General features: G+C 45.1%; 1 protein-coding gene across 2 annotated transcripts in view; it reads left to right on the top strand.

Moving 5' to 3' along the window:
- Positions 1 to 22,463, top strand: part of LOC133049456 (phospholipid-transporting ATPase IB) — a 458,918-nt gene that overhangs the window by 306,030 nt on the left and 130,425 nt on the right. For both annotated transcript variants that reach the window (XM_061133472.1, XM_061133471.1), the window contains 3 exons: positions 3,266 to 3,388; positions 5,331 to 5,409; positions 21,331 to 21,392. In XM_061133472.1, the coding sequence (XP_060989455.1) occupies positions 3,266 to 3,388; positions 5,331 to 5,409; positions 21,331 to 21,392 (264 nt within the window). The remainder of the gene's footprint in view (positions 1 to 3,265; positions 3,389 to 5,330; positions 5,410 to 21,330; positions 21,393 to 22,463) is intronic.

The following is a 22,463-nucleotide window of genomic DNA, read 5'->3' as shown; positions in this document are numbered from 1 at the left end:
CCAATAGCTTTTTCTGACCTGGCAGTCACTAGCTATTTTTGTTTAGTATTGCAGTGAGATTTAGAAATGGAAGGAGAATAATAATTCCTTTCAAAATAGCAATTAGAACTCTACATTTCATAGGAGTAATTTTTATACTGAGGACTTCCCTTGTGGCTCAGCTGGTAAAGAATCTGCCTGCAATGTGGGAGACCTGGGTTCTATTCCTGGGTTGGGAAGATCCCCCGGAGAAGGGAAAGGCTACCCACTCCAGTATTCTGGCCTGGAGAATTCCATGGACTGTATAGACCATGCGGTCGCAAAGAGTCAGACACGACTGAGCGACTTTCACACAGTATCATAAAAAACTTAGTATCAACCCTTCCAAAATTAGTATGTAAATTTACGTGATTCCAGTTAGAATCCTGATGAATGATTGTTTGGGTGGGAGAGGGTAGGGGAAGGGAATTGTGTAAAATGATATTGAAGTATAAATGGAATTAACAGGTGCCTGCCTAAGAGTAAATATGCAAAGCATGTTCAGAAAAGAAGAATCAGAGGGTAGACTTATCTAAACATCAAACCGTGTTGTAAAGCTGACACAACCGCATCAACATGGTACTGAGAGAATTGGGCGGATCAGTCAGGGAACTTAGCACTAAATCCCAGTTCTAGCTTCTAGATCTGTAACATGTGAGAGTTTAATAAGTAAATGTCCAAGGTGATATTTTAGTGTGGTGAAAAAGTTTGGATTGTATTCTCAAAACTGGATATTTATAGGGAAAAAAGTAAAATTGGACTCCTTTCTTATCCAGCATAGATACATTAATTAAAAAAAAGATGAGACATAAATATGAGAAGTAAACCTATAAAAATCCTGCAAGAAACTCCTGATGTAATTGCATGTTGAAAAACTCTTCTTGATCTTATAGAAATTCAAAGCATTTTATATGACAAATGAAACCGTAAAGAAAGCCAGTAGACAAAAAGTGTATTTGGAGGAAATTTTATAATAGAAAGACAGAGTTCAAGAACTCTTAGAAAAGCAGATAAACCATGAATTGAAAATGGACAAAGGACCTGATGTTGCACACAATTCCAAATCCTCACATCCAGCAAATACATGAAAACATGCTCAGACTCACTGGTGGCCCGCGAATGTTTATTTTTAGAAGTAGTCAAATCTTCAGTTTTTCTAAGTGGAGAGTATTAAATAGAATATAACAAGCAATTGCTGATAGGAAAGCAGGGAAAAGATTGTGTCCTTCATGAAAGGAGAGAGAAACCATTGGGACGTTTTCTGAAAGCAGCCAAGTAGCATCCTATGAAGTTAAAAATGTATTTGTTTTTTAAAATCCCATAGCCCTACTTCTGGGAATACTTCACAGAGAAATAAAAGATACAGGATAGATATTACAATATATTCTAGGTGTTTACTACATGATGGTTGTGGCAACAGAGAACTGGAAACAAGATGAATGCCTATCCATAGGTGATGGTTGAAAAAATACGGTCCACTTATAGTATGAATTATTATGTGAGCATGAAAATGACTGCTTTGGGGTCAAACCCTGGGAACTTGGGGGCTTCCATGGTGTTTTGTTTAATGAGAAAAATACAATGAAGAAAGTGTGTATGATGGATTGTTTCTGAAAAACGAGTAATGATCCCACGCACACACACACACACACACACACACACACAGAGTACAATCCAGGTGAGATATCTGGCAGGTGGTTAGCCTGGGGGTGCAGAGGGCCAGAGGATTTGAAGTAGGTAGGAGGAGGAAGTCAAGTGAAAAAAGGAGAAGAAGAAACAGCCGACTGTGTACATAATGTGCAGATCGCTCCTTCAGCCCGACAGTGAGGGTGAGTTTATATATACACTGAGTGTGCAGCGCTTCTGAGATGTCTGTGGGGCACCTTCCTGTAGCGTTTGTCATTGACATCTTTTTCTCCTTAAGATCTTTAGAACATGGACATCCCGGGGCTGTTCTCCTCTGCTCCCAGTTGAAGGTGGAGCCGGCCAGTTTTCTGGGCCTCACCCCAGCGCACTCTGGTTGCCTTGTCCCAGCAGACTTAGGACAGGCTGACTCCTGGCCAGACATCCAGGCTGCTGGGAACTGACATGCACTCAGCACTCTTTCGAGATGCACATTGAGTTCTCACGGCCCCCAGAACATGGCGGGCTTGAGGGTACAGATTTGGTCCATGCCGAGCAGAGAGTGGCCCATGCTCACACCTGAGGAGGAGGTGGCCCGTAGATATGCCAGACTGGGATGACATGCTTGTTCTAGCCCTTTGCTTCAGCACCCAGCTTTCTCTTTCCGGAAAGCAGATGGAAGCCTGTCACATGCTATGGAGGACAGGCAAATGTCAGCACCCTCTGCTCAGCATATCCAGAGGTCATTCTGTCTCCATCACAGCCTTGTCTCCTGCCGTGTCCCCGGCCACCCTGGATGACCTCCAGGTCCCCCCAAATGTCCTGTGTGTGTTTGAGCCTCAGAACTTTGTGATGGGTGCTCGTTCCGTGGGGTTGCTGCCCCCTGTCCCCTCCCACTCACACCCCTCGCCATCCCGCCAAACTCTACAGGTGCAGTAGCTTCCAGGCCAGAGGCTCTGTGGTCCAAGCATCCTTCCTTGGCTCCCCCGCTTCCTGCATCATCTCCCCAGGAGTGACTTTGCAGAGCATGCTGTTGTGTATGTATGTTCTGTGCCTGTTGCCAGCTGCCGCGTCCCCACCTCTGCAGTAGACAGAGTTCCAAGGGGTCAGGGACCTGCTTCTTTGTCTCCTTCCTTCTTCTGTTCTTAAATCTCTCCCTTCCTGGGGGTTATCACAGTATCTAGCCATCATGTATTCCCAGTAAAGTGACTGAGTAAGTGGGTGGAGGACATTGTGCTTCCTGAAGAGTGAGCAGAAAATCAAGGTAAATGGGGCCTCGGCTCCCACAGAAAAACACCCCCACACCACACGGAGCCCAGCGTGTCGGGTTCAAAGTCACAGCTCAGCTGCAAAGGAAGGCAGTTATTCCTTGAACCAGAGCTCTTGGCTAGTCACATTTTTAGGATGTTGGTCTTAGTGTTCTGTGTCAATTTGTTTTATGCTGATTAGGCAACAGTGTAAAATGACCTTTCATTTATTTTCTCTGATGGGAGGGTGTCCAGGCAGTCCCTGAACCTCAGGTTTGGACTTGACCTGAAGTTATGGCTTCGTCGCGTCAACCTAAACCTCCGGGGCTGCAGGAGTCTGAAGGGCCTCTGCTAACGGCTCACTGTTATATCCGCAGATTTTCACGGCGCTGCCCCCCTTCACGCTGGGCATCTTCGAGAGGTCTTGCAGCCAGGAGAGCATGCTGAGGTTCCCACAGCTCTACAAGATCACCCAGAACGCCGAGGGCTTCAACACCAAGGTGAGCCACGTGTGCACATGGGACCCCTCGGAAAGGCGGGAGACCCCACCGATGCTCGGAGGGAGCGCTTGAAGGAAGGCAAAGCCCCAGACCTCCCCCAGGATGGCACACCTGGGGAATCTGAGCTGCCTGACCAGGCGGGAAGCATCCAGTTTTCCTGTTTAACAAAGCCTTCTTCCCCACCTGCGCCCCTGATGGCCACGTGACCAGTGGCCCCCACACCCCGAGGCCTGTAGGATCCAATCCTCCCCCATCCCGTCGAGCCCCGTCACCTGGCACGGTCCTCGCTCCATCACTGCCTGGTTCTCAGTGACAGAGAAATATTCCTTCAGGAGAATTGGCCAGAGGTGAATGCAGGAATCAAGTCAGACTTGGCTGTTGTTTCTCAGTCTGGAGAATCGGTAAAGAGAAGACATCTAGACAGACAAGGAGTAGGGATCCAGGGCTGAGCTGAGCAGGAGCAGGCTTAGGTGTTGCAGGGTCCTCCGATCAAGAGTAGCCAAGGGGTCTGGTGGGTCACTGGCCAGCCAGCCACATCTGGGGGGCAGTGGTGAGGACCCACCCTAAGGAGGGCAGTTGCCCAGCTGGGCTGGAGGCAGAGATGCCCATATGCCTTCATTTGCCATGTTTCCATCTCCAGTGTTCATGCAGGAGGGGTTTCAGGGGCTGGAACTGAGGCTCATTGCCCCGTTCAGTTAAGACAGCAGGTGCTGGTTGAGTGTGTGACCCGCCTGTGTGACCACCGCCGGGGCCTGAGATACGGTCATCCGGGAGTCCTGGGCAAAGAGCGGTCCCTGAAGACCTTGTTCTGAGCCAGGTGTTGTGACAGTCCTCCTTCAGAGCGGTCTCATGTTCTGGAAAGCATGATAGCTGTGTCCACATCTGGAAAAAATACGAGGGATCCTGCTGGATCTCGTGTGTTCCACACACAAGGAGATGGGAGTGACTGATTGTGTTCTTGTTCACGGTGGCTCTGTCCATGAGAAATAGGGTCTCTTTGTTCAGCGTGAACAAATCTGTGATCAACAGAATCAAATCTGTGATCTACAGAGTTTGAATTCAAAGGCTGCATAAGGTGGGGGTAGGGAGTGGACCCATTGGAAAGAGCAGAGATGAGGGTGCTCGGAGACTAACCTGTAGGCATTTTGAAGATGGGGGGGTGGCATGTAAAGGTCAGGGAAGAGATAGGGAAATCATCAACATTAAAGTAGGAAGATCTCATTGTCTTATCATTTCTCATCATTTTCAGTTGTCCCGTCACTAGTTAAGAGCAAGCTATATGGCAGTTCCTAGTATGATGTGTAGATTTTTAAAGAAATTCAATCTGGCTTTAGTAATTCTTTCATCTCAGGGTTAAAAGCATGATTGAAATGCATTTATGAATCTGTAATTTAGAAGAAACGACTGGTTTAGAACTAAAGTTCTGTTGTTTGACCTTTCAAGTGTTAAACAGAATCTTTAACTCTGAATGATACTCATCTAAATCCTAAAAACCGAAAATGGGAGGGATATTCAGGGGTGAAACAAGAGAGTGAGCGTGCTGTGTGAGAATTCACATGTTAAATGTTTTTAATGCTTTCCAAAAGGATGGTTTCAGTCTCTTCAGTCCCACTGTGACCTGTTACCCCTTTTTTTTGAGTGATGGTAAAATGTTGCTGGCTTGCTTTCAGTTCTAAAGGAAATGGATCATCATTTATTTTTCAGATGTGGGTAGATTGTATATTGTCCTGTGTATATATGAATATCTCTTTAGGTCTTTGTACTCAAGGAATATTATCTGGAGACAGCCGGCTCATTTGTAGCTAAAAAGGAGGAAATTGGTTTTTTCCGCCTTCTGGAGCTGGAATTGCCGCCCGCATCCCTGACAGTGAGGGGCTTGTTGAGCCTCACAGAGGTCAAGAGTGTGGGCAGTTCCTGACAGCCTCGGTCTGTTTTCCCTTAGGTTTTCTGGGGTCACTGCATCAACGCCTTGGTCCACTCGCTCATCCTCTTCTGGTTTCCCATGAAAGCGCTGGAACATGGTAGGTAATGGCTTCATGATTCAACTCTCAGCAAGTAGCTTTGCAGCCCCTCCACGCCAGTTGTTCACAAATTTTTTTCCCAGTTCCACAGGCCTAGAGATCACAGGAACAAATTTCAGAAGAAAAACATACATAACATCTAATGAGAGCTAGTCTCGGGCTTTATAGCTTGTAGGTTTCACCCCTTCTGGCTCTAAGAACCCATTTTCTTTCCAGTTGCCTGGAGAGTTTAAACACTAGGAATTTGAAACTTTATTTTTAATAACCACTTGAGTCAAGGATCTTGAAGAAAAGCACTTTACTATAATGAAACATCAATGCCTCTTGCCCTCGAGTTTGAAATTTTCTGTTAATTACTTGGGCTTTCGTTTTCCAAACCTGACGCACCTCTATGCCAAATAACTCAAATCTCATGAGAGTATAATTTTATACCCTGTCTTCTGAAAGTCTCTTTTCCTTGATGTACACTTTTCAAGCAAATGTTTACAGTTTGTTGGAGGCTGGGCTATTCCAGTTGGTTTTAACCTTCTGCTGAGCTGGAGGAGGGTATGCTTGTTTGCATTAATGCATCCAAAATGTGGCTTCTTAAAGAGACATACCTTTTAATCTCAAAAAATGAAAATGTATTATGAGAATGTCAGTCTATTACCCCTCTCAAATCGTAATAATACCCCTGGGGAAAGTTACTCCAAATGTTGACTAGACAAGGCCTCTGACTGTTCAGAGAACCAAAGGATATGAAGTTTCCAAGCTTCTTTGTCTCTTCTTCCAAGCTTCTGTGTCAGTGGTTTTTGTGCTTCAGACGGACATGATTCATCCTCACTGATGTGCTTTAACCTGTCAAATACTGATTGTTAGAGAAAATGCATGCACAGCCAATGTGTTATATGTCTTATGACTTATGCTGTTTCATCAGACCTCCTTTTCTTTCAAGGGTCCCTGAGTCTCTTGCTTACTTGTGTGTGTGCTCAGTCGTGTCTGACTTTTTGTGATCCATGGGCTGTAGCCTGACACGTTCCTCGGTCCATGGACTTTCCCAGGCAAGAATACTGGAGTGGGTTGCCATTTCCTACTCCACGCCTGAGTCTCTAAATCAGAAAGTAAAATTTTTTGCTTCTAGCCTCACCCCCAAAGGGGCATTCTAGACGAATCATTCTTTGGACGGCGATGCTTTCCTGTGATTCATCTCTATGTGTTGCTGTTGTGTAGTCGTTTCAGTCGTGTCCGACTCTTTGCGGCCCCGTGGACTGTAGCCCACCAGCCTCCTCTGTCATGAGATTTCCCAGGCAAGACTACTGGAGTGGGTTGCCATTTCCTTTACATGTAGTGGTCTTAATGTACTGGGTTGGCCAAAGAGTTCTTTTAATTTTTTCAGAAGATCATACAGGAAAACCAAACAAACCTTTTGACCAACCCAATATTTTGAAATGATTCTGTGATTAAGGGCTTACAAATATAAGAGTGTTGACTGTGCTTTGTATTAGAAGCTCTGGCAGTGTGGTGATAGTGGCTGTCTTTGTATCAGGCTGGGCTGGTGATGGGAGGCAGTTTGTCTGCTGAGCACAAGAGCGGCTTTGGTACGTGTCCTCTGGTCCCCAAGCCCAGCCTTTTGTGCACAGGAAGACTTGTACTCATACTGACTCTGTGTATTATCTCTAGGCCCACCACCCTCTTATGTCTATGCAGACTCTGTAAATACACAGTGCTTGCTTTGGACTCATAGATATTTTGCAAGATGGTCCTTTACTTGCCCGCTTCAGAAGGAACTAGTGTGACCCCATCTGATCAGATGGTTTTCTGATCCTGAGTCAACATTATGTGCTTTGAGATGGTGGCTTGTAGTTTATGATGGGATCACTATTGTTTACCTAGATCACATCATATAAATCCATCCACTCTCCCAATGTGGTCTGTATTTAAAAGAAGATAGATCCCCAACAGTTACTAGTTTACCTAAGAGGTGTCACCAGCTGAATTTCAAGTTAGCTTCCACGACATGGCTTCCCTGGTAGCTCAGTTGGTAAAGAATCCCCCTGCAATGCAGGAGACCTCGGTTCAATTCCAGGATTGGGAAGATCCACTGGAGAAGGGATAGGCTACCCACTCCAGTATTCTTGGGCTCCCCTTGTGGCTCAGCTGGTAAAAAATACACCTGCAATGTGGGAGACCTGGGTTCGATCCCTGTGTTAAGAAGATCCCCTGGAGAAGGGAAACACTACCCACTCTAGTATTCTGGCCTGGAGAATTCCATGGGCTGTATAGTCCATGGGGTCGCAAAGAATCGGACACAACTGAGTGACTTTCACTTTATCTGCTTCATTCAGATTAGCAATTTGCCTAGCAACCAAAAGGGTGACTTTTTTCCATTTTTTAATCGCCATGATGGTTAGCATCATGATTTCATCATATTTATTAAGCCTTCTGCATAGAGGTTTTCTTTTGCTTATATTATAAACAGTAACCTTTTGACTGAAACTGTTGAAGGTGAAATGAATAGCAAGTGTGAAGTCTATCTGGTAAAGAACAACAGAAGACTGTTGATGCTTTTGGTCACTAGTTGATATCCTTTAGCAAATGGAATGAATATTGTAGGATTCATTTCTAAATTCTCAGTATTAGTACACCACAAACATGATTACAGTGTCCCTCAGCCCTATTCTTTGATGTGATATTTATCTCCAAGGCCCTGTGATAGAGTCTAAGGGTGGTGGGTAAACGTGGCAACATGAGTCTCACCATCAAGGCATTCAAAGTCTGGTAAGGGATGCGGATAATTCTAGTACAGGCAGAAAGTACCTCTCAAGTAAAATCCAGAGGGAGTGCTCTCAGATTGCATGGCTTGTTGGAGGGGATAAGGTGTAGGCTTAGCCTGGAAGTCCAGGCAGAGTGAGATGCGAGGGTTGGAGGGAACAGCTGAATGAAGGGGGCGATTCAGGACAGATGCGGAGAGTTTGAGAAGTTCATTCCTTACTGGGAGGAAGGCAGAAGAGTTGGAGAAGGTGGGTGAAAACTGGACTGCAAAGAACTTGGAATGCAATGTTAAGAAGCCAAGATAACCCTATATGCAAAACAGAAAAAGAGACACAGAAGTACAGAACAGACTTTTGAACTCTGTGGGAGAAGGTGAGGGTGGGATGTTTCAAAAGAACAGCATGTATATTATCTATGGTGAAACAGATCACCAGCCCAGGTGGGATGCATGAGACAAGTGCTCGGGCCTGGTGCACTGGGAAGACCCAGAGGAATCGGGTGGAGAGGGAGGTGGGAGGGGGGATCGGGATGGGGAATACGTGTAACTCTATGGCTGATTCATATCAATGTATGACAAAACCCACTGAAATGTTGTGAAGTAATTAGCCTCCAACTAAAAAAAAAAAAAAAAAAAAAAGAAGCCAAGACTCCATTTGGAATAATTGAACAGTCAGTAGCATTTAGATTGAGCTGAGTATTTCAAGCAGAGCAGTTTTGGGAAGTTGAATCCATCATATCTTGTAAGGCCGATAGTAGAAGGAAAACTGATAGCAGGAGTCCTGGTTAGGTCTCCAGCTGTTCCAGGGAGCTTAAGTAGGGTTAAACCTGGGACTAGGGACGTGTTTAGTGAGGGGAGAACTTGTTTTGAGAAGAAGTCCTTCAGCAGAATCATGGCAGACCTGTGATATGCCGGGTGCCAAGGGCGTGGTGGACATAAACGCAGCTTGTCTTGCTCTCTGGGAGCGTCTGTGAGATCAGAGCTGACAATCGGGAAGAAGAAGATGTTAGATGATCAGGAATTATGCATGTAATTGCTTAATGGCCAGTGTGCAGTGTTCTACAGCCTGCTGGGGAGCTTGTAATACCGGGACATAATCTAGTCGAGTGGGTCAAGGAAGCATCTTCTCCAAGAAAATAAGTAGTACTTAAGTTCTTAAAAAAAGGAACAGGGGGTGAGCAGGTGGGAGAAAGAGCATTCCTGACAGGGAACGCAAGCACACGGGGCTAGTGCTGCCCAGGAGCTGGGAGAGTCCTCGGGCAGTGGCCCCCAAGGGGATGCAGGGGATGGACTCGGGACCTTGTACAGCCTTTGGTGAGCACTTCCGGACCCTGAGCTTCCCTGGCCGTGGACAGCGAATCCCCTCCCTACCGCCTTTCCCCCCGTCCTTGTGCAGCTGTGAGTCAAAACATGACCGCACACATTTCCAGCATCCCCTCTGCATCTGCAGCAGCACCCTAGTCGAGAGGGCAGTAGCAGAGGGGTGTTAGGTTGAGGGTCAGATCACTAAAACCCAGATGGGGCCCTTTTTCAGGGAGAGATTTGGGGTGGGAGAGTTACACCCCAGACTTGCCTCTGAGGAAGACAAGACAACCGTGTAGAGAAGTGCATGAGGTCTGGCAAAAGCACGGGTCTTTGTGTATTTGGTTTTTTAGTGGAGGGAAGGAAGTCAGAGGGGGAAATCAAAAAGCTTGCAAGTTTGAAAAGAACCAGGATGTGGCAGCTGATTTGATTATTTGTTCACGGGCTGATTGCCCTAAATAACAATGAGCTCCTGTTAACACTTTGAACCACCCCTTAGAAGGAAGCATTCACCCCGCTCCCAAAGAAGTGTTGGAAAATAGCTCCAATTTGAGACAAACGAGGGCATCATCAAACCACGGGGACCCTGATCTCACAGAACAGTGCTTTGGGCCCCCCACTCGCGCTCCAGCCCCAAGTCCTGCCGGAAGCTGTCCGTCAGCCGTGGGCTACACTCAGCCCTGAGGACCTTTGCTCGACTGGGGGCTGAGATCCACAGAGTGGCTTGGTTGCAGTGCTTTATACTCTGTGGGCTGCATCGTCAGTGTGGTGGATTTTACCAGGAAATTCTCTCCAGGCATCCTGGAGAGAGGCTTAGGAACAGACAGTGCTGGTCACCCCCAGCATCACTGTTGGCAAGAAATGTTTCTGAGAGGTGCTAGCCCATTGATCATTCCTTAAGAAGTGTCCAAGAATTTTGCTTTGCTTATTTCTGCGTGGTTTTGGATAGAATTTTCAAAGCAGTGCTCGGCTGATGGAGTTTGTGATGATTCATTTCAAGTTTCAAAATACATTTTTCCACTCCAGCAATTCTGTAGTAAATCAAATTTCTTCCAACCATCACAACCTTATGCTCATGGCCATGGCCAGTCTGCAGCTCCCACCCTTCAAACTTAAATGTGATTCTAGGTTAAAACCAGAGATGTCACCTTTGCAGGGACTGAAATTCACCAAGACTTTGGTGTTGGGCCACTCTTGGACTTTCCAGTGGTGTATGCAGTCTGCATATTTGAGCAATCCTCCTTGAAGTGGAATGTGGTTATTGGCAAATCCGTTTTGATTTTTCGAAAAGGAAATTTTCAGATTTTGTTTTTCTTGATGGAATTTAAGAGGGAAGGGATAGGAATATACTTAGCATCAGAGAAAAATGCCTGAAAAAAAAAAGATTTATTCTTGATTCCTCCCTGTCTATGTTCTGGAAACCATCCCCATCCCTTTCCAGAAGAAATGCAATGTAGATACTTATTGTATTGGCACTAATTAAGCAGCAGGCTCTCTGAACATTTTTGGAGATGGCTACATTATATTTTCTAATAAATGTGCTGCTGTGAGACGAGACATGTTTTGTAAACTGAAATGATGGTATACCCGTATAAAATGAGATGTAGGGTACTTCTCTCTGCCTGTGGCAGTACTGGGTCATTTTAGCTTGAATTATTTATGACCCTATACCTGTTACTATAAGCTTGGTTATTTTTATGTCACATAAGTTTCACATTAAGCTAAACTGGGGTTAGATTGCCCTTGTTCTCTGAGATTGCATCTTTTTTAAAATCAATTACTCATTCATTAAAAAAAAAAAAATGACAAGTGACTATGTCCTTTGTGCCCCATCCCTGTTGGCAGATGTAGTACAAGTAGCAGCAGGCAGACTCCCTGCCCTCGTGGAGTTCACACGGGACAAAGCAGGACTGAACAGAAAGTGTAATGACAGGACAATCAAGGTCAAATGATGTGTGTTCCAAGGACCATTGATCTGGCCCCAGGTTTGAGGACTGCCCCCTAGAGGATGTGTTACATAGTCGAAGGATGAGTGGGAGGAGAGAGCGGGGAAGAGAGTAGGGAGGGAAGGGTTTCAGGCTGTGGGAATAGCATGGGTAAGAGGCTGTGATTCAGAGTCAGAGAAGACATGTATGGGTAGAAGACTGAGAAGCGAGGCTGTGAGATCGATTGCCTAGGGACGGTAAAGGATGGAGACCAAGAGATCAGACCTTTCCCAGTCTTGGGGACTAGTGAGCCTTTTCACGTATAAGTTCAGTGGGAGTCACTGATGGGTTATAAGCAGAGAGCCAAGTAGCTGATGAATTTCAATGTGACCCCACTGGCCAGAACGATTTTTGGCATCCAGCTGATTGGCTGTTACTTAGGTTTTATAGTGACAGTGTCAGAGAGGTGGACGGATTAGAGGGCTACTAAGGGGGCAGAATTGGAAGGATCTAACATCACTGCAGATAGTGATTGCAGCAATGAAATTAAAACACTCTTACTCCTTGGAAGGAAAGTTATGACCAACCTAGACAGCATATTAAAAAGCACAGACATACTTTGCCAACAAAGGTCTGTCTAGTCAAGGCTATGGTTTTTCCAGTGGTCATGTATGGATGTGAGAGTTGGACTGTGAAGAAAGCTGAGCACCGAAGAACTGCGGTGTTGGAAAAGACTCTTGAGAGCCCCTTGGACTGCAAGGAGATCCAACCAGTCTATCCTAAAGGAGATCAGTCCCCGGTGTTCATTGGAAGGACTGATGCTGAAGCTGAAACTCCAATACTTTGGCCACCTGATGCGAAGAGCTGACTCATTTGAAAAGACCCTGATGCTGGGAATGATTGAGGGCAGGAGGAGAAGGGGACGACAGAGGATGAGATGGTTGGATGGCATCATCGACTCGATGGACATGGGTCTGGGTGGACTCCAGGAGTTGGTGATGGACAGGGAGGCCTGGCGTGCTGAGGTTCATGGGGTCGCAAAGAGTCGGACATGACTGAGCAACTGAACTGAACTGAACTGAATATTGCATTAATGAAAACTTCCCTGGTCTATCTGACTGTGTGTGCATGTGTGCTAAGTTTGCTTTAGTTGTGTCCGACTCTGTGCAACCCCATGGACTGTAGCCAGCCAAGCTCCTCTGTCTATGGGGATTCTCCAGGCAAGAATATTGGAGTGGGTTGCTGCGCCCTCCTCCAGTGGACCTTCCCAACGCAGAGATCAAACCTGCACCTCCTGCAGGGCAGGCAGATTCTTTACCACTGAGCCACCTGGGAAGCCAATATTTTCTCAAAAAGATAATAATAAACTGTACAGCTTGGACTTCTTCCTTGCCCCAAAGTATGATTCATTAACCATTTCTATTTTGCACTGTTGACAACTTCTGTAACCTGACTGTGTCACATGTATTTTACACAGTTGGGTTTGATGTAACACTGTAAAAAGTATGAGCCAGAGTTCCTAGATTTCACCTTTAGAACTCTGCCAAGAGGTTGAATCAAGGTGTATTAGGGTAGGAACAGCTGCTGCAACAAACAACCCCCAAATATCAAGGGTTTAGCCCAATAAAGGCTAATTCTGCCTTGTGTCATCATCAAATGGAATAGTATATTGTACATGGTATATTGACACTGTTTTCTATTTTCTGCATTTGTGATGCCCTGGTATTAGGCACCTTGATCCTGGAAAAGGTCAGTTTTCATTCCAATCCCAAAGAAAGGCAGTGACAAAGAATGTTCAAACTACCGCATAATTACACTCATCTCACACACTAGCAAAGTAATGCTCAAAATTCTCCAAGCCAGGCTTCAACAGTATGTGAACCGTGAACTCCCAGATGTTCAAGCTCGATTTAAAAGGCAGAGGAACCAGAGATCAAATTGCCAACATCCATTGAATCATCGAAAAAACAAGAGAATACCAGAAAAGCATCTGCTTTGCCTTTGACTGTGTAGATCATAACAAACTGTGGAAAATTCTTCAAGAGATGGGAATACCAGACCACCTGACCTGCCTCCTGAGAAATCTGTATGCAGGTTAAGAAGCAACAGTGAGAACTGGACATGGAACAACAGACTGGTTCCAAATCAGGAAAGGAATACGTCAAAACTGTATATTGTCACCCTGCTTATTTAGCTTATATGCAGAGTACACCATGAGAAATGCCACGCTGGGTGAAGCACAAGCTGGAATCAAGATTGCTGGGAGAAATATCAATAACCTCAGATATGTAGATGATACCACCGTTATGGCAGAAAGCAAAGAAGAACCAAAGAGCCTCTTTTTTTTTTTTCATTTATTTTTATTAGTTGGAGGCTAATTACTTTACAATATTGTAGTGGTTTTTGTCATACATTGACATGAATCAGCCATGGATTTACATGTATTCCCCATCCCGATCCCCCCTCCCACCTCCCTCTCTACCCGATCCCTCTGGGTCTTCCCCGTGCACCAGGCCCGAGCACTTGTCTCAAAGAGCCTCTTGATGAAAGTGAAAGGAGAGTGAAAAAGCTGACTTAAAACTCAACTTACAGAAAACGAAGATCATGGCATCCAGTCCCATCACTTCATGGGAAATAGATGGGGAAACAATGGAAACAGTGACAGACTTTATTTTCTTGGGCTCCAAAATCACTGCAGATGGTGAATGCAGCCATGAAATTAAAAACACTTGATCCTTGGAAGAAAAGCTATGACCAACCTAGACAGCATATAAAAAGCAGAGATATTACTTTGCTGACAAAGGTCCATCTAGTCAAAGCTATGGTTTTTCCAGTAGTCATGTATGGATGTGAGAGTTGGACTATAAAGAAAGCTGAGTGCCAAAGAATTGGTGCTTTTGAACTGTGGTGTTGGAGAAACCTCTTGAGAGTCCCTTGGACTTCAAGGAGAACAAACCAGTCAATCCGAAAGGGCATCAGTCCTGAATATTCCTTGGAAGGACTGATGCTGAAGCTGAAACTCTGATACTTTGGCCACCTGATGCAAAGAACTGACTCCTTGGAAAAGACCCTGATGCTGGGGAAGATTGAAGGCAGGAGGAGAAGGGGACAACAGAGGATGAGATGGTTGGTTGGATGGCATTACCGACTCAATGAACATGAGTTTGAGCAAGCTTCAGGAGTTGGTGGTGGATAGGGAAGCCTGGTGTGCTGCAGTCCATGGGGTCGCAAAGAATTGGACACAACTGAGTGACTGAACTGAACTGATCCTGGAGAGGCTATGTTCCCAGTGTTGGCTGATCCCTAGAGCAGACAGCTCCCCTGCAGGCTTGCCTTCGATATCCAGCCAACAGTTCTGGGGCCCCCAGACATCTCTGTATCTTACTCTCTCACACCAGACTAACGTTCTCTACCCTAAATCACACTGGACCAGGTATCACATAGCTAGGGATCAACCTTGAACCCAGAGGCTGTTGAAATTATTCACACTATCCAACCCTGAGTTTACACAGTGTACCTACCCTGCCTTGTCCATTTTATCCCGTGAAAACCCAAATAAAAGCTCTGGGTCATGTCTTCCCCTCTCCCCTCCTGCCTGACCCTGCTGTTTCCCCACGTGGCCCTGCCTGACATCTTGTGTGTCCTGTTTTTAGGCATCCTTGAGTGTAAACTTCGCCCTTCATGACCATCACATCCATGTCTATTTCTCTTCTGACACCTGGTTAAAACAAGCCCTGGGTTCATCTCCATAGTGGTGCTTCATCTGTTCATGGCCCCCGAGTTCACCCTTAGCCTCACACAGGGACAGGAGAGGGCCGGGAGGATTTATGGCTCTTAACCTTCTCTGGCAGGACAGGATCCATTACTTCTGATTGGCGAGAACTAGTCACAGGGCCTGCCTAGGTAGGAAGAGCCTCGAACTGTCCCTAGACTCTGCTCCTGGGAGTCAGAAACAAGCCTGTGCCTTGACACAGATGGCTGTTTGACATCGACAGGCAGTCGAGTTTATTTTCCATCATTTTCACTTCCTTTTTAAAATCTATTTTTAGTAAACAAGAATGAAAAAAGAGAAAGGTTGAAATCTGAGTTTCATATCCTTAACTTTATCCAGCAGAAATGTCAGTACAGAGGAGAAAATCCAGAAAAAGGCTTATATAACCAGGAACTTAACCCAATGCTGGTTCTCAATGTAATTATAATCACTAACACTTGTATAAACTCTACCTTTTAGAAATGCCTTTCAATAGTGTATGGCACTCTACAGAGAAAGGAAAAATGAATCTTCTCTTTATGAATACACAGCATCAGAAGCAAAAAGAATCATTTCAGTTGTCATACAGACAGTGATGACATTTGAGCAGGATGACTTCTAAGTGCATTTGTAAGTGAGTTCTTTGACACTTGGAAGACATTTTCACTCTTGATATTCATCCAGTAGTAGCTGGTTGGCATTGTACCTCTGAGCCTCTGCCATCTTAAGAGGCCCCAAGAGTGAGATGGGGAGAGGAGAGCCTGTTAATGTGCTGGAGCAAGGGCTGCTCTGAATTGGTGCTGCTGAAGGTTAGAAGCTCAGATGCTAAAGGATCCACTTGCAAAGCAGGAGACGCAGGTTCAATTCCTGGGTCGGGAAGATCTCCTGGATAAGGGAATGGCAACCCACTCCAGTATTCTTGCCTGGGAAATCCCACGGACAAAGGAGCCTGGCAGGCTGCAAAGAGTCGGATACGACTGATTGACTAACACACACTGAATTGGTGCTGCTGAAGCAAAAGATTGGAAGAAAGAGAACAGGAGGGACTTGGCATCTGCCCTCCAGCCAAAATTCTTGGCAGGTGCCCTGGTGTCTGTCAAGGGAACAGTGCCATCTCCCTAATTCTTCCTCTGGAGTCAGATGTGTGCTCGATGCTGTGATTTTGAATCCAGTCCTCCACAGGTTCTTAACACACCAAAAACACATGTATGCATTCACACCATCTGTTTTCTTGATTATTGAGCCCTGGCTGCACAGGACTACATTGTAACTTAGGCTTCAGATTTTGCTTTTCATCAAAGCCCTCTCTGAACACGTTTTTGTGGTTTAGCCGGGTCATAATGTAGTGTGTTTAACGAGCATTTCATTGAAATGGCATCTTTATAAGATGTCATCAGCCTAGCCCCTTGGAAGCCTCTGAGGTAAGTTCTCCGATCATTCTGCCTGTTTAGAAAACGAGGCAGACTTTCCCCACAAACATTCTTGGAGAGTGTTTTGCATGCAGCATTTGGGGCTGTCACTAGTCACTGGAGGGTCCATGTGGGTTTGTCGTCATTGTTCACACCAGTTGGTTTAGTGTCTGGGTTTGTCAACCTCATTTGGCTATTCCTACATCATGCTAGTCCCTGACTCCAACCTGACTTTGTAGATAACGTAAGTCTGGACCAACAGGCTGGGCGGCTGCTGAGGGTCTGTGGGTCCTGAAGCCACAGCATGATTTCTGCCTGGAGGAAAATGAGTGGCTTTCAGGACAGGGCTTCAGGCTCCCGTAATACTACCTTTGATGCACACGGTCATCCCATCATCGTATCAGATTTTACCCCACATGCAGCCCCACCAGGTCATTCTATATGTGACCAACAAGTGAGACAAGCATCTTTCCCACTCTTACGGCTTCTTTTACCTTGCAGAGCTCTTTCCCTGGACCACAGGGACGGGGAGCACACACTGTCCCCCCTTGTTTCAGCTCTCATCTAGGGAGAGCTGATCCTCAATCTCGATCTCTTGGCTGACCTCACATGGCCCAGTGAGACACTGCGGGGAGTGCTGACACAACAGGCAGCCCACTTCCCTCCTCTTCCCTCGTCCCCCTGCCCCCTCAATCCCTCTCTCCCTCCCCCTCCCTCCCCCACCCGCCCTGGGCCTGCTGGGCCTTTGTGTGCTAGGGATGGTTTCTACTGGGAGATGCTCAACGTCATGCTGGTGAATAAAGGTGTGTTGAGATCACCTCTCTCCACCTGTGCATTGGATGGGTTTCTCTTACTGGGACCTTCTCAGAACCTGGAATGGCTTGGCTCCAGCTGACGTCACCGCCTGATGCAGCGCAGGCATCCACCCCCATGTCTCTAGGTGGATGTATTTCCTTTTGTGCCTGAGCTGTCCTTTCCCCTCTCTCTGCCCCCTTTCTCCCTACATCCATCTGTGCCCTCCGTGCTGCTTCATCTGCAGTAATCTTATCATCGCTTACATAGATGGTGGATAAATATGTTCTAAAGGCTGGCTTGGGAACCCAATGACTTACCTTGGTTTAGGGGTTCTTTATCTCCTATTTAAAAAGTTACTTGAGTTTTAAATACCCTGCTAAAATGAAAACAGCTAAGCTACAGGAAAGTTGTTTTTCTGAGTAGAGTGGTGGATCTTAACAGTACTGTTAAAATTAAGCAAAACAGGAAGAAATAACTTGTGAGTAACGTGCTGCAGAAATAATAAAGTGGACAGTGCAAATGGACTTTTCCAGCCTTGAATTATAAGCCAGCTGTAGCTTATGAATGTGTTCATTCACCAATGATCATTTAAGACTTGGTGTCTTTTCTTCAGGAGGATGCTACTGGCAAATTTTTCATAAGAACTGATTCCAACAGGTATTTCCCTCTAAAGCAGTCAAAATATAACTTTTAAGAGAACACACTATTTTGTGGGAATTTCCCCAACAGGGCGGGCCAAGCAGTGACTTGTGAGCTGTTTAGTGGATGCTCTTTTCCGAAGCTGTTGGTATGTTCAGAATCACAGGTTAGTTTGGGAATTTCTCATTCAAGGAATGAATTATTCCCAGATGGTATTAGTTTCAATTGGGCTGGGAGATGTTCTTTCCTAAGCAGAAACTTAAAACGCAGTGTTGAGTTATCCTTGAAAAATTATGAGTTGGAATAGTAGGGTTATCTTGGCTTCACTAATCTTAAGTGTATTCAGATGAACTCAGGTGCAAGCCAGTTATTTAATGCCGGTAGCATTGTACTGTCATGGCAAGGTATAAATGCACGCCTTATAAAATTCCAGAAGGTACAGTTAGAAGAGGTCGCTGGGTTTCACTACGTTTCTTCTGTTTGTGCCAGATTCCCAGCATGGTTGTCCATGGTCTTAAGGGTCTCCATGGAGATTCTCTCTCCATCAGTGAGGTCTTGGCCCTGGAGGTGATCACAGGGTTTGCCCCTTTAGAGGCCATCAAGCAATGGCAGTTCCATCTCTTTGTACCAAGGCCTAACCTTACTTCTCTCCTGATGGTGTGAGCTGTGAGGTCCTAACATACTCTGCTCCTCAGCCTGACTACAGACAAGGGGCATCCCCTTCATTCACCACTCTTATTTCAGGGTGTGTTCTCTGTATTTGTTCCAGCTCCTCTGTTTTCTTTCCTCTAACACTGTGATTCTCAACATGGGGAATGTTCCCCAGGGGACCTTGGCAGTGTCTGGAGGCATTTTTTGTTGTCACAACTTGGTGGTGGATACTACCGGCTCACAACCAGGGAGTGGGTTCTGTTCTCATCCTGTGAATGGAGACCAGGCAGGCTGCCGAACACCCTCCCATCACAGGGACAGCACCCCCCAACTGAGTGGGGAAAATGGGCCCCGAAGAATAAAAGAAGACAACTTCAGGGGGGCAAATAACTAGATTAAGAAGAATTCTTTTGAAATACCAACACCTAATGGGAAAGGAACTTTCTAGGAGAGAAATAAGGTGGAAATAAAAGTGAGATTCACGTGGCAGAGATTCTGTACCACTTTGGGGTCCATTTCTCTCTCTCAGTTAGTGAGAACAATGTCTTATTTCCAGAGTTCACAGTTTCTCACTCAGAGTATGGCCTCACATGTCATTTAGCTTCTCTTTGCTGCCCTAGTTTCCTCATCTGAAACATGCAGGTCATATTACCATTTCATAGCATTGCTGGAGCATCAAAGAAGTGTTAGGTATTTTAGTGTTGTTTATTTGCAATGCTAATAGTCATCTATTAGTATTACATATATTAGTAAGCATACTCATGGAGGTCAAGTGCTTAGAACAGAGCCTGTCTTATGCTTAGTAACGTAATTTCTATTTTCAGTGTAGAATTAACAAACAGTTTTCTGTTCATTAAGTGTATATTCTTGAAGTATGAAGCACATTCTAAGTCCTCCATATGTAGATAAATGCTTTGTATGCTTAATTTCTTTTAGCACATGAGTCAACCAGCCTTTGTAATATTACTGTTGAAAGGAAATTCAGAAGTTGTCAAACCATAATTGTAAACCTGGTTTTCAGCTTAGCCTCCCAGCCATTCTAAGTCTTCCATCTGATCAGCGTTTTCTCCAGACTCCGTCAGGGTTTCGTGTAGGTAGAACTCAGGGCCCTCAGATCACTGCTCATCTCAATCAAATGGCTTTTCTTCATTTGTGAACTCAGAGGGCAAGACTAAGGATAGGAAATCCATCTTGAGCTAAAACAAACAGGAGGTAGTTTGGAAACTCTCAGTTTAGGTCTGTAGCTAACACAGCCCGTGATGTCTCTTTGAGGATTCATCTGTCCTTATCCACCAATTTTCTTACCAGGACTCAGGAGAAAGGGAACACCCTGTGGCTGGATCCAGGGTCCCATGACGATCATATTTTACCTGTGATGTACTTTGTCATTATGGTGTTTGACAAAACTAAATAGATTTTGATACTTTCATGAGTCAGATTCTTCAACAAACAGATGGGTAAATTGATGAGCCCAAATGTACATGTACAACAGCTACTGGGTTAGAAATTTGAACACAAAAATCCCTGTTTACTTGGCCTATAGGCCACAGGTCTAATTGGGTATAAAGAAAGAATAAAAGGAGATTGGCGGTGTCACTCAAATAAACCATTTCTGATTTTAAAACAGGTTTTCAACCCTCAAGGTAAAAACCAGACTTTTCACAGCAGGCTAGCTGACCTGAACTAGATAATTCTCTTGTGTCTCAGCTGGTAAAGAATCTGCCTGCAATGCGGGCGACCTGGGTTTGATCCCTGGGTTGGGAAAATCCCCTGCAGAAGGGAAAGGCTACCCACTCCAGTATTCTGGCCTGGAGAATTCTATGGACTGTATAGTCCATGGGATCACAAAGAGTCAGACATGACAAAGTGACTTTCCCTTCACTTCTGTCTTAGTGATCATTATGTACGTTGGAAAATGGAAAAGCTGCAAAATTAAGGCTTCACATCCTAGTTATGTTGTCCAGGCATCTCGCATTGAATGTTTGCATTTACAGGCCCCCAGTAATTCACATAGAAGTTGATGGAGAACATGAGTAGTGAATGTCCTCCAGAATTCTGAGTGCAGTCATCATGGACTCATTTTGTATCACATAGTTATCTCTGCTACTGGCCTACAATGCCAATTTAGCAAAAATTAAAGACAAATGGCAAATGAACACGCGGAGACTGTCTAATACTAGCACCCACAGAAATAGATTTTTTGGTTGTTTAGTTGCTTGGTCATGTCCGACCCTTTGTGACTGATCCCATGGACTGTAGGCCACTCTGTCCATGTGATTTTTCAGGCAAGAATATCGGAGCAGGTTGCCATTTCCTTCTCTAGGGGATCTTCCCAACCCAGTGATTGAACCCACATTTCCTGCATTGGCAGATGGATTCTTTACCGCTGAGCCACCAGGGAAACCCAGAGATAGATTAATATGGTTTTATTCTATTCCTTCTTCTAATAGACAAAGAGAAATTTTAATCTGTATGAAAAGTGGTTGGTTGGTTGGTTGGTTGGTTTGTTGGAAACCTGACTTTGTGTGTTTGCTTCATTTGGAGAAAATATAAGATGAAGAAATTCAGAGTTAGAAAGAGGAGGCATTAGAATCACAGATGATGTGACAAATGTAAATGTCTCTAAAGTTCTCTTTTTACATTCTGAATAAAACAGACTGCAGCGCTCTACAGGTTAATTGTAACTTCTTTGTTTTTCAGATACTGTGTTGGCCAATGGTCATGCCACAGACTATTTATTTGTTGGAAATATCGTTTATACGGTAAGTTTGCCTGTTTATTGAATCTTTCTTAAATGGCACGTGTGTGGGTTCTCTCTCTCTGTCCCTTTGTATAAGGTCTTTGTCATCATTATTTCAAATCTCTGAAGTATATATTATAGATTCCTTAAAGATTGGGGGCAGGAGGAGAAGGGGACAACAGAGGATGCGATGGCTGGATGGCATCACTGACTCAATGGACATGAGTTTGAGTAAACTCAGGGAGTTGGTGATGGACAGGGAGGCCTGGAGTGCTGCGATTCATGGGGTCACAAAGAGTCGGCCACGACTGAGCAACTGAACTGAACTGAACTGAACCGAACTAAAAAACTGCAGCCTTGAAATTAAAAGACTCTTACCCCTTGGAAGGAAAGCTATGATAAACCTAGACAGCATATTAAAAAGCAGAGACATCACTTTGCCAACAAAGGTCTGTATAGTCAACGTCATGGTTTTTCCAGTAGTCGTGTACAGATGTGAGAGTTGGACCATAAAGAAGGCTAAGCGCCAAAGAATTGAAGCCTTCGAACTGTGGTGCTGGAGAAGACTCTTGAGAGTCCCTTGGACTGCAAGAAGATCAAACCAGTCAATCCTAAAGGAAATCAACCCTGAATATTCATTGAAAGGGCTGATGCTGAAGCTGAAGCTCCAACACTTTGGTCACCTGATGCAAAGAGCCGACTCATTAGAAAAGACCCTGATGCTGGGAAAGATTGAGGGCAGGAGGAGAAGGGGAGGACAGAGGATGAGATGGTTGGATGGCCTCACCAATTCAATAGACATGAATCTGAGACAACTCCAGGAAATAGTGGAGGACAGGGAAGGCTGGTGTGCTGTAGTCCATGGGGTCGCAAATAGTCAGACATGACTTAGCAACTGCACAACAACAAGCTCAAAATGGTTGTAAAATGCTTACCTTGTATTTTAGTGAAGTTTATGCAAAATTCCCTGGTGGGAACTTCCCTGGTGGCTCAGAGGATAAAGCGTCTGCCTACAGTGTGGGAGACCTGGGTTTGATCCATGGATCGGGAAGATCTCGTGAAGAAGGAAATGGCAACCCACTTCAGTATTCTT

This window comes from Dama dama, chromosome 30 (assembly GCF_033118175.1).
Source record: "Dama dama isolate Ldn47 chromosome 30, ASM3311817v1, whole genome shotgun sequence".
Taxonomy (NCBI): domain Eukaryota; kingdom Metazoa; phylum Chordata; class Mammalia; order Artiodactyla; family Cervidae; genus Dama; species Dama dama.
This window is presented reverse-complemented; position numbering and strand designations above follow the sequence as displayed.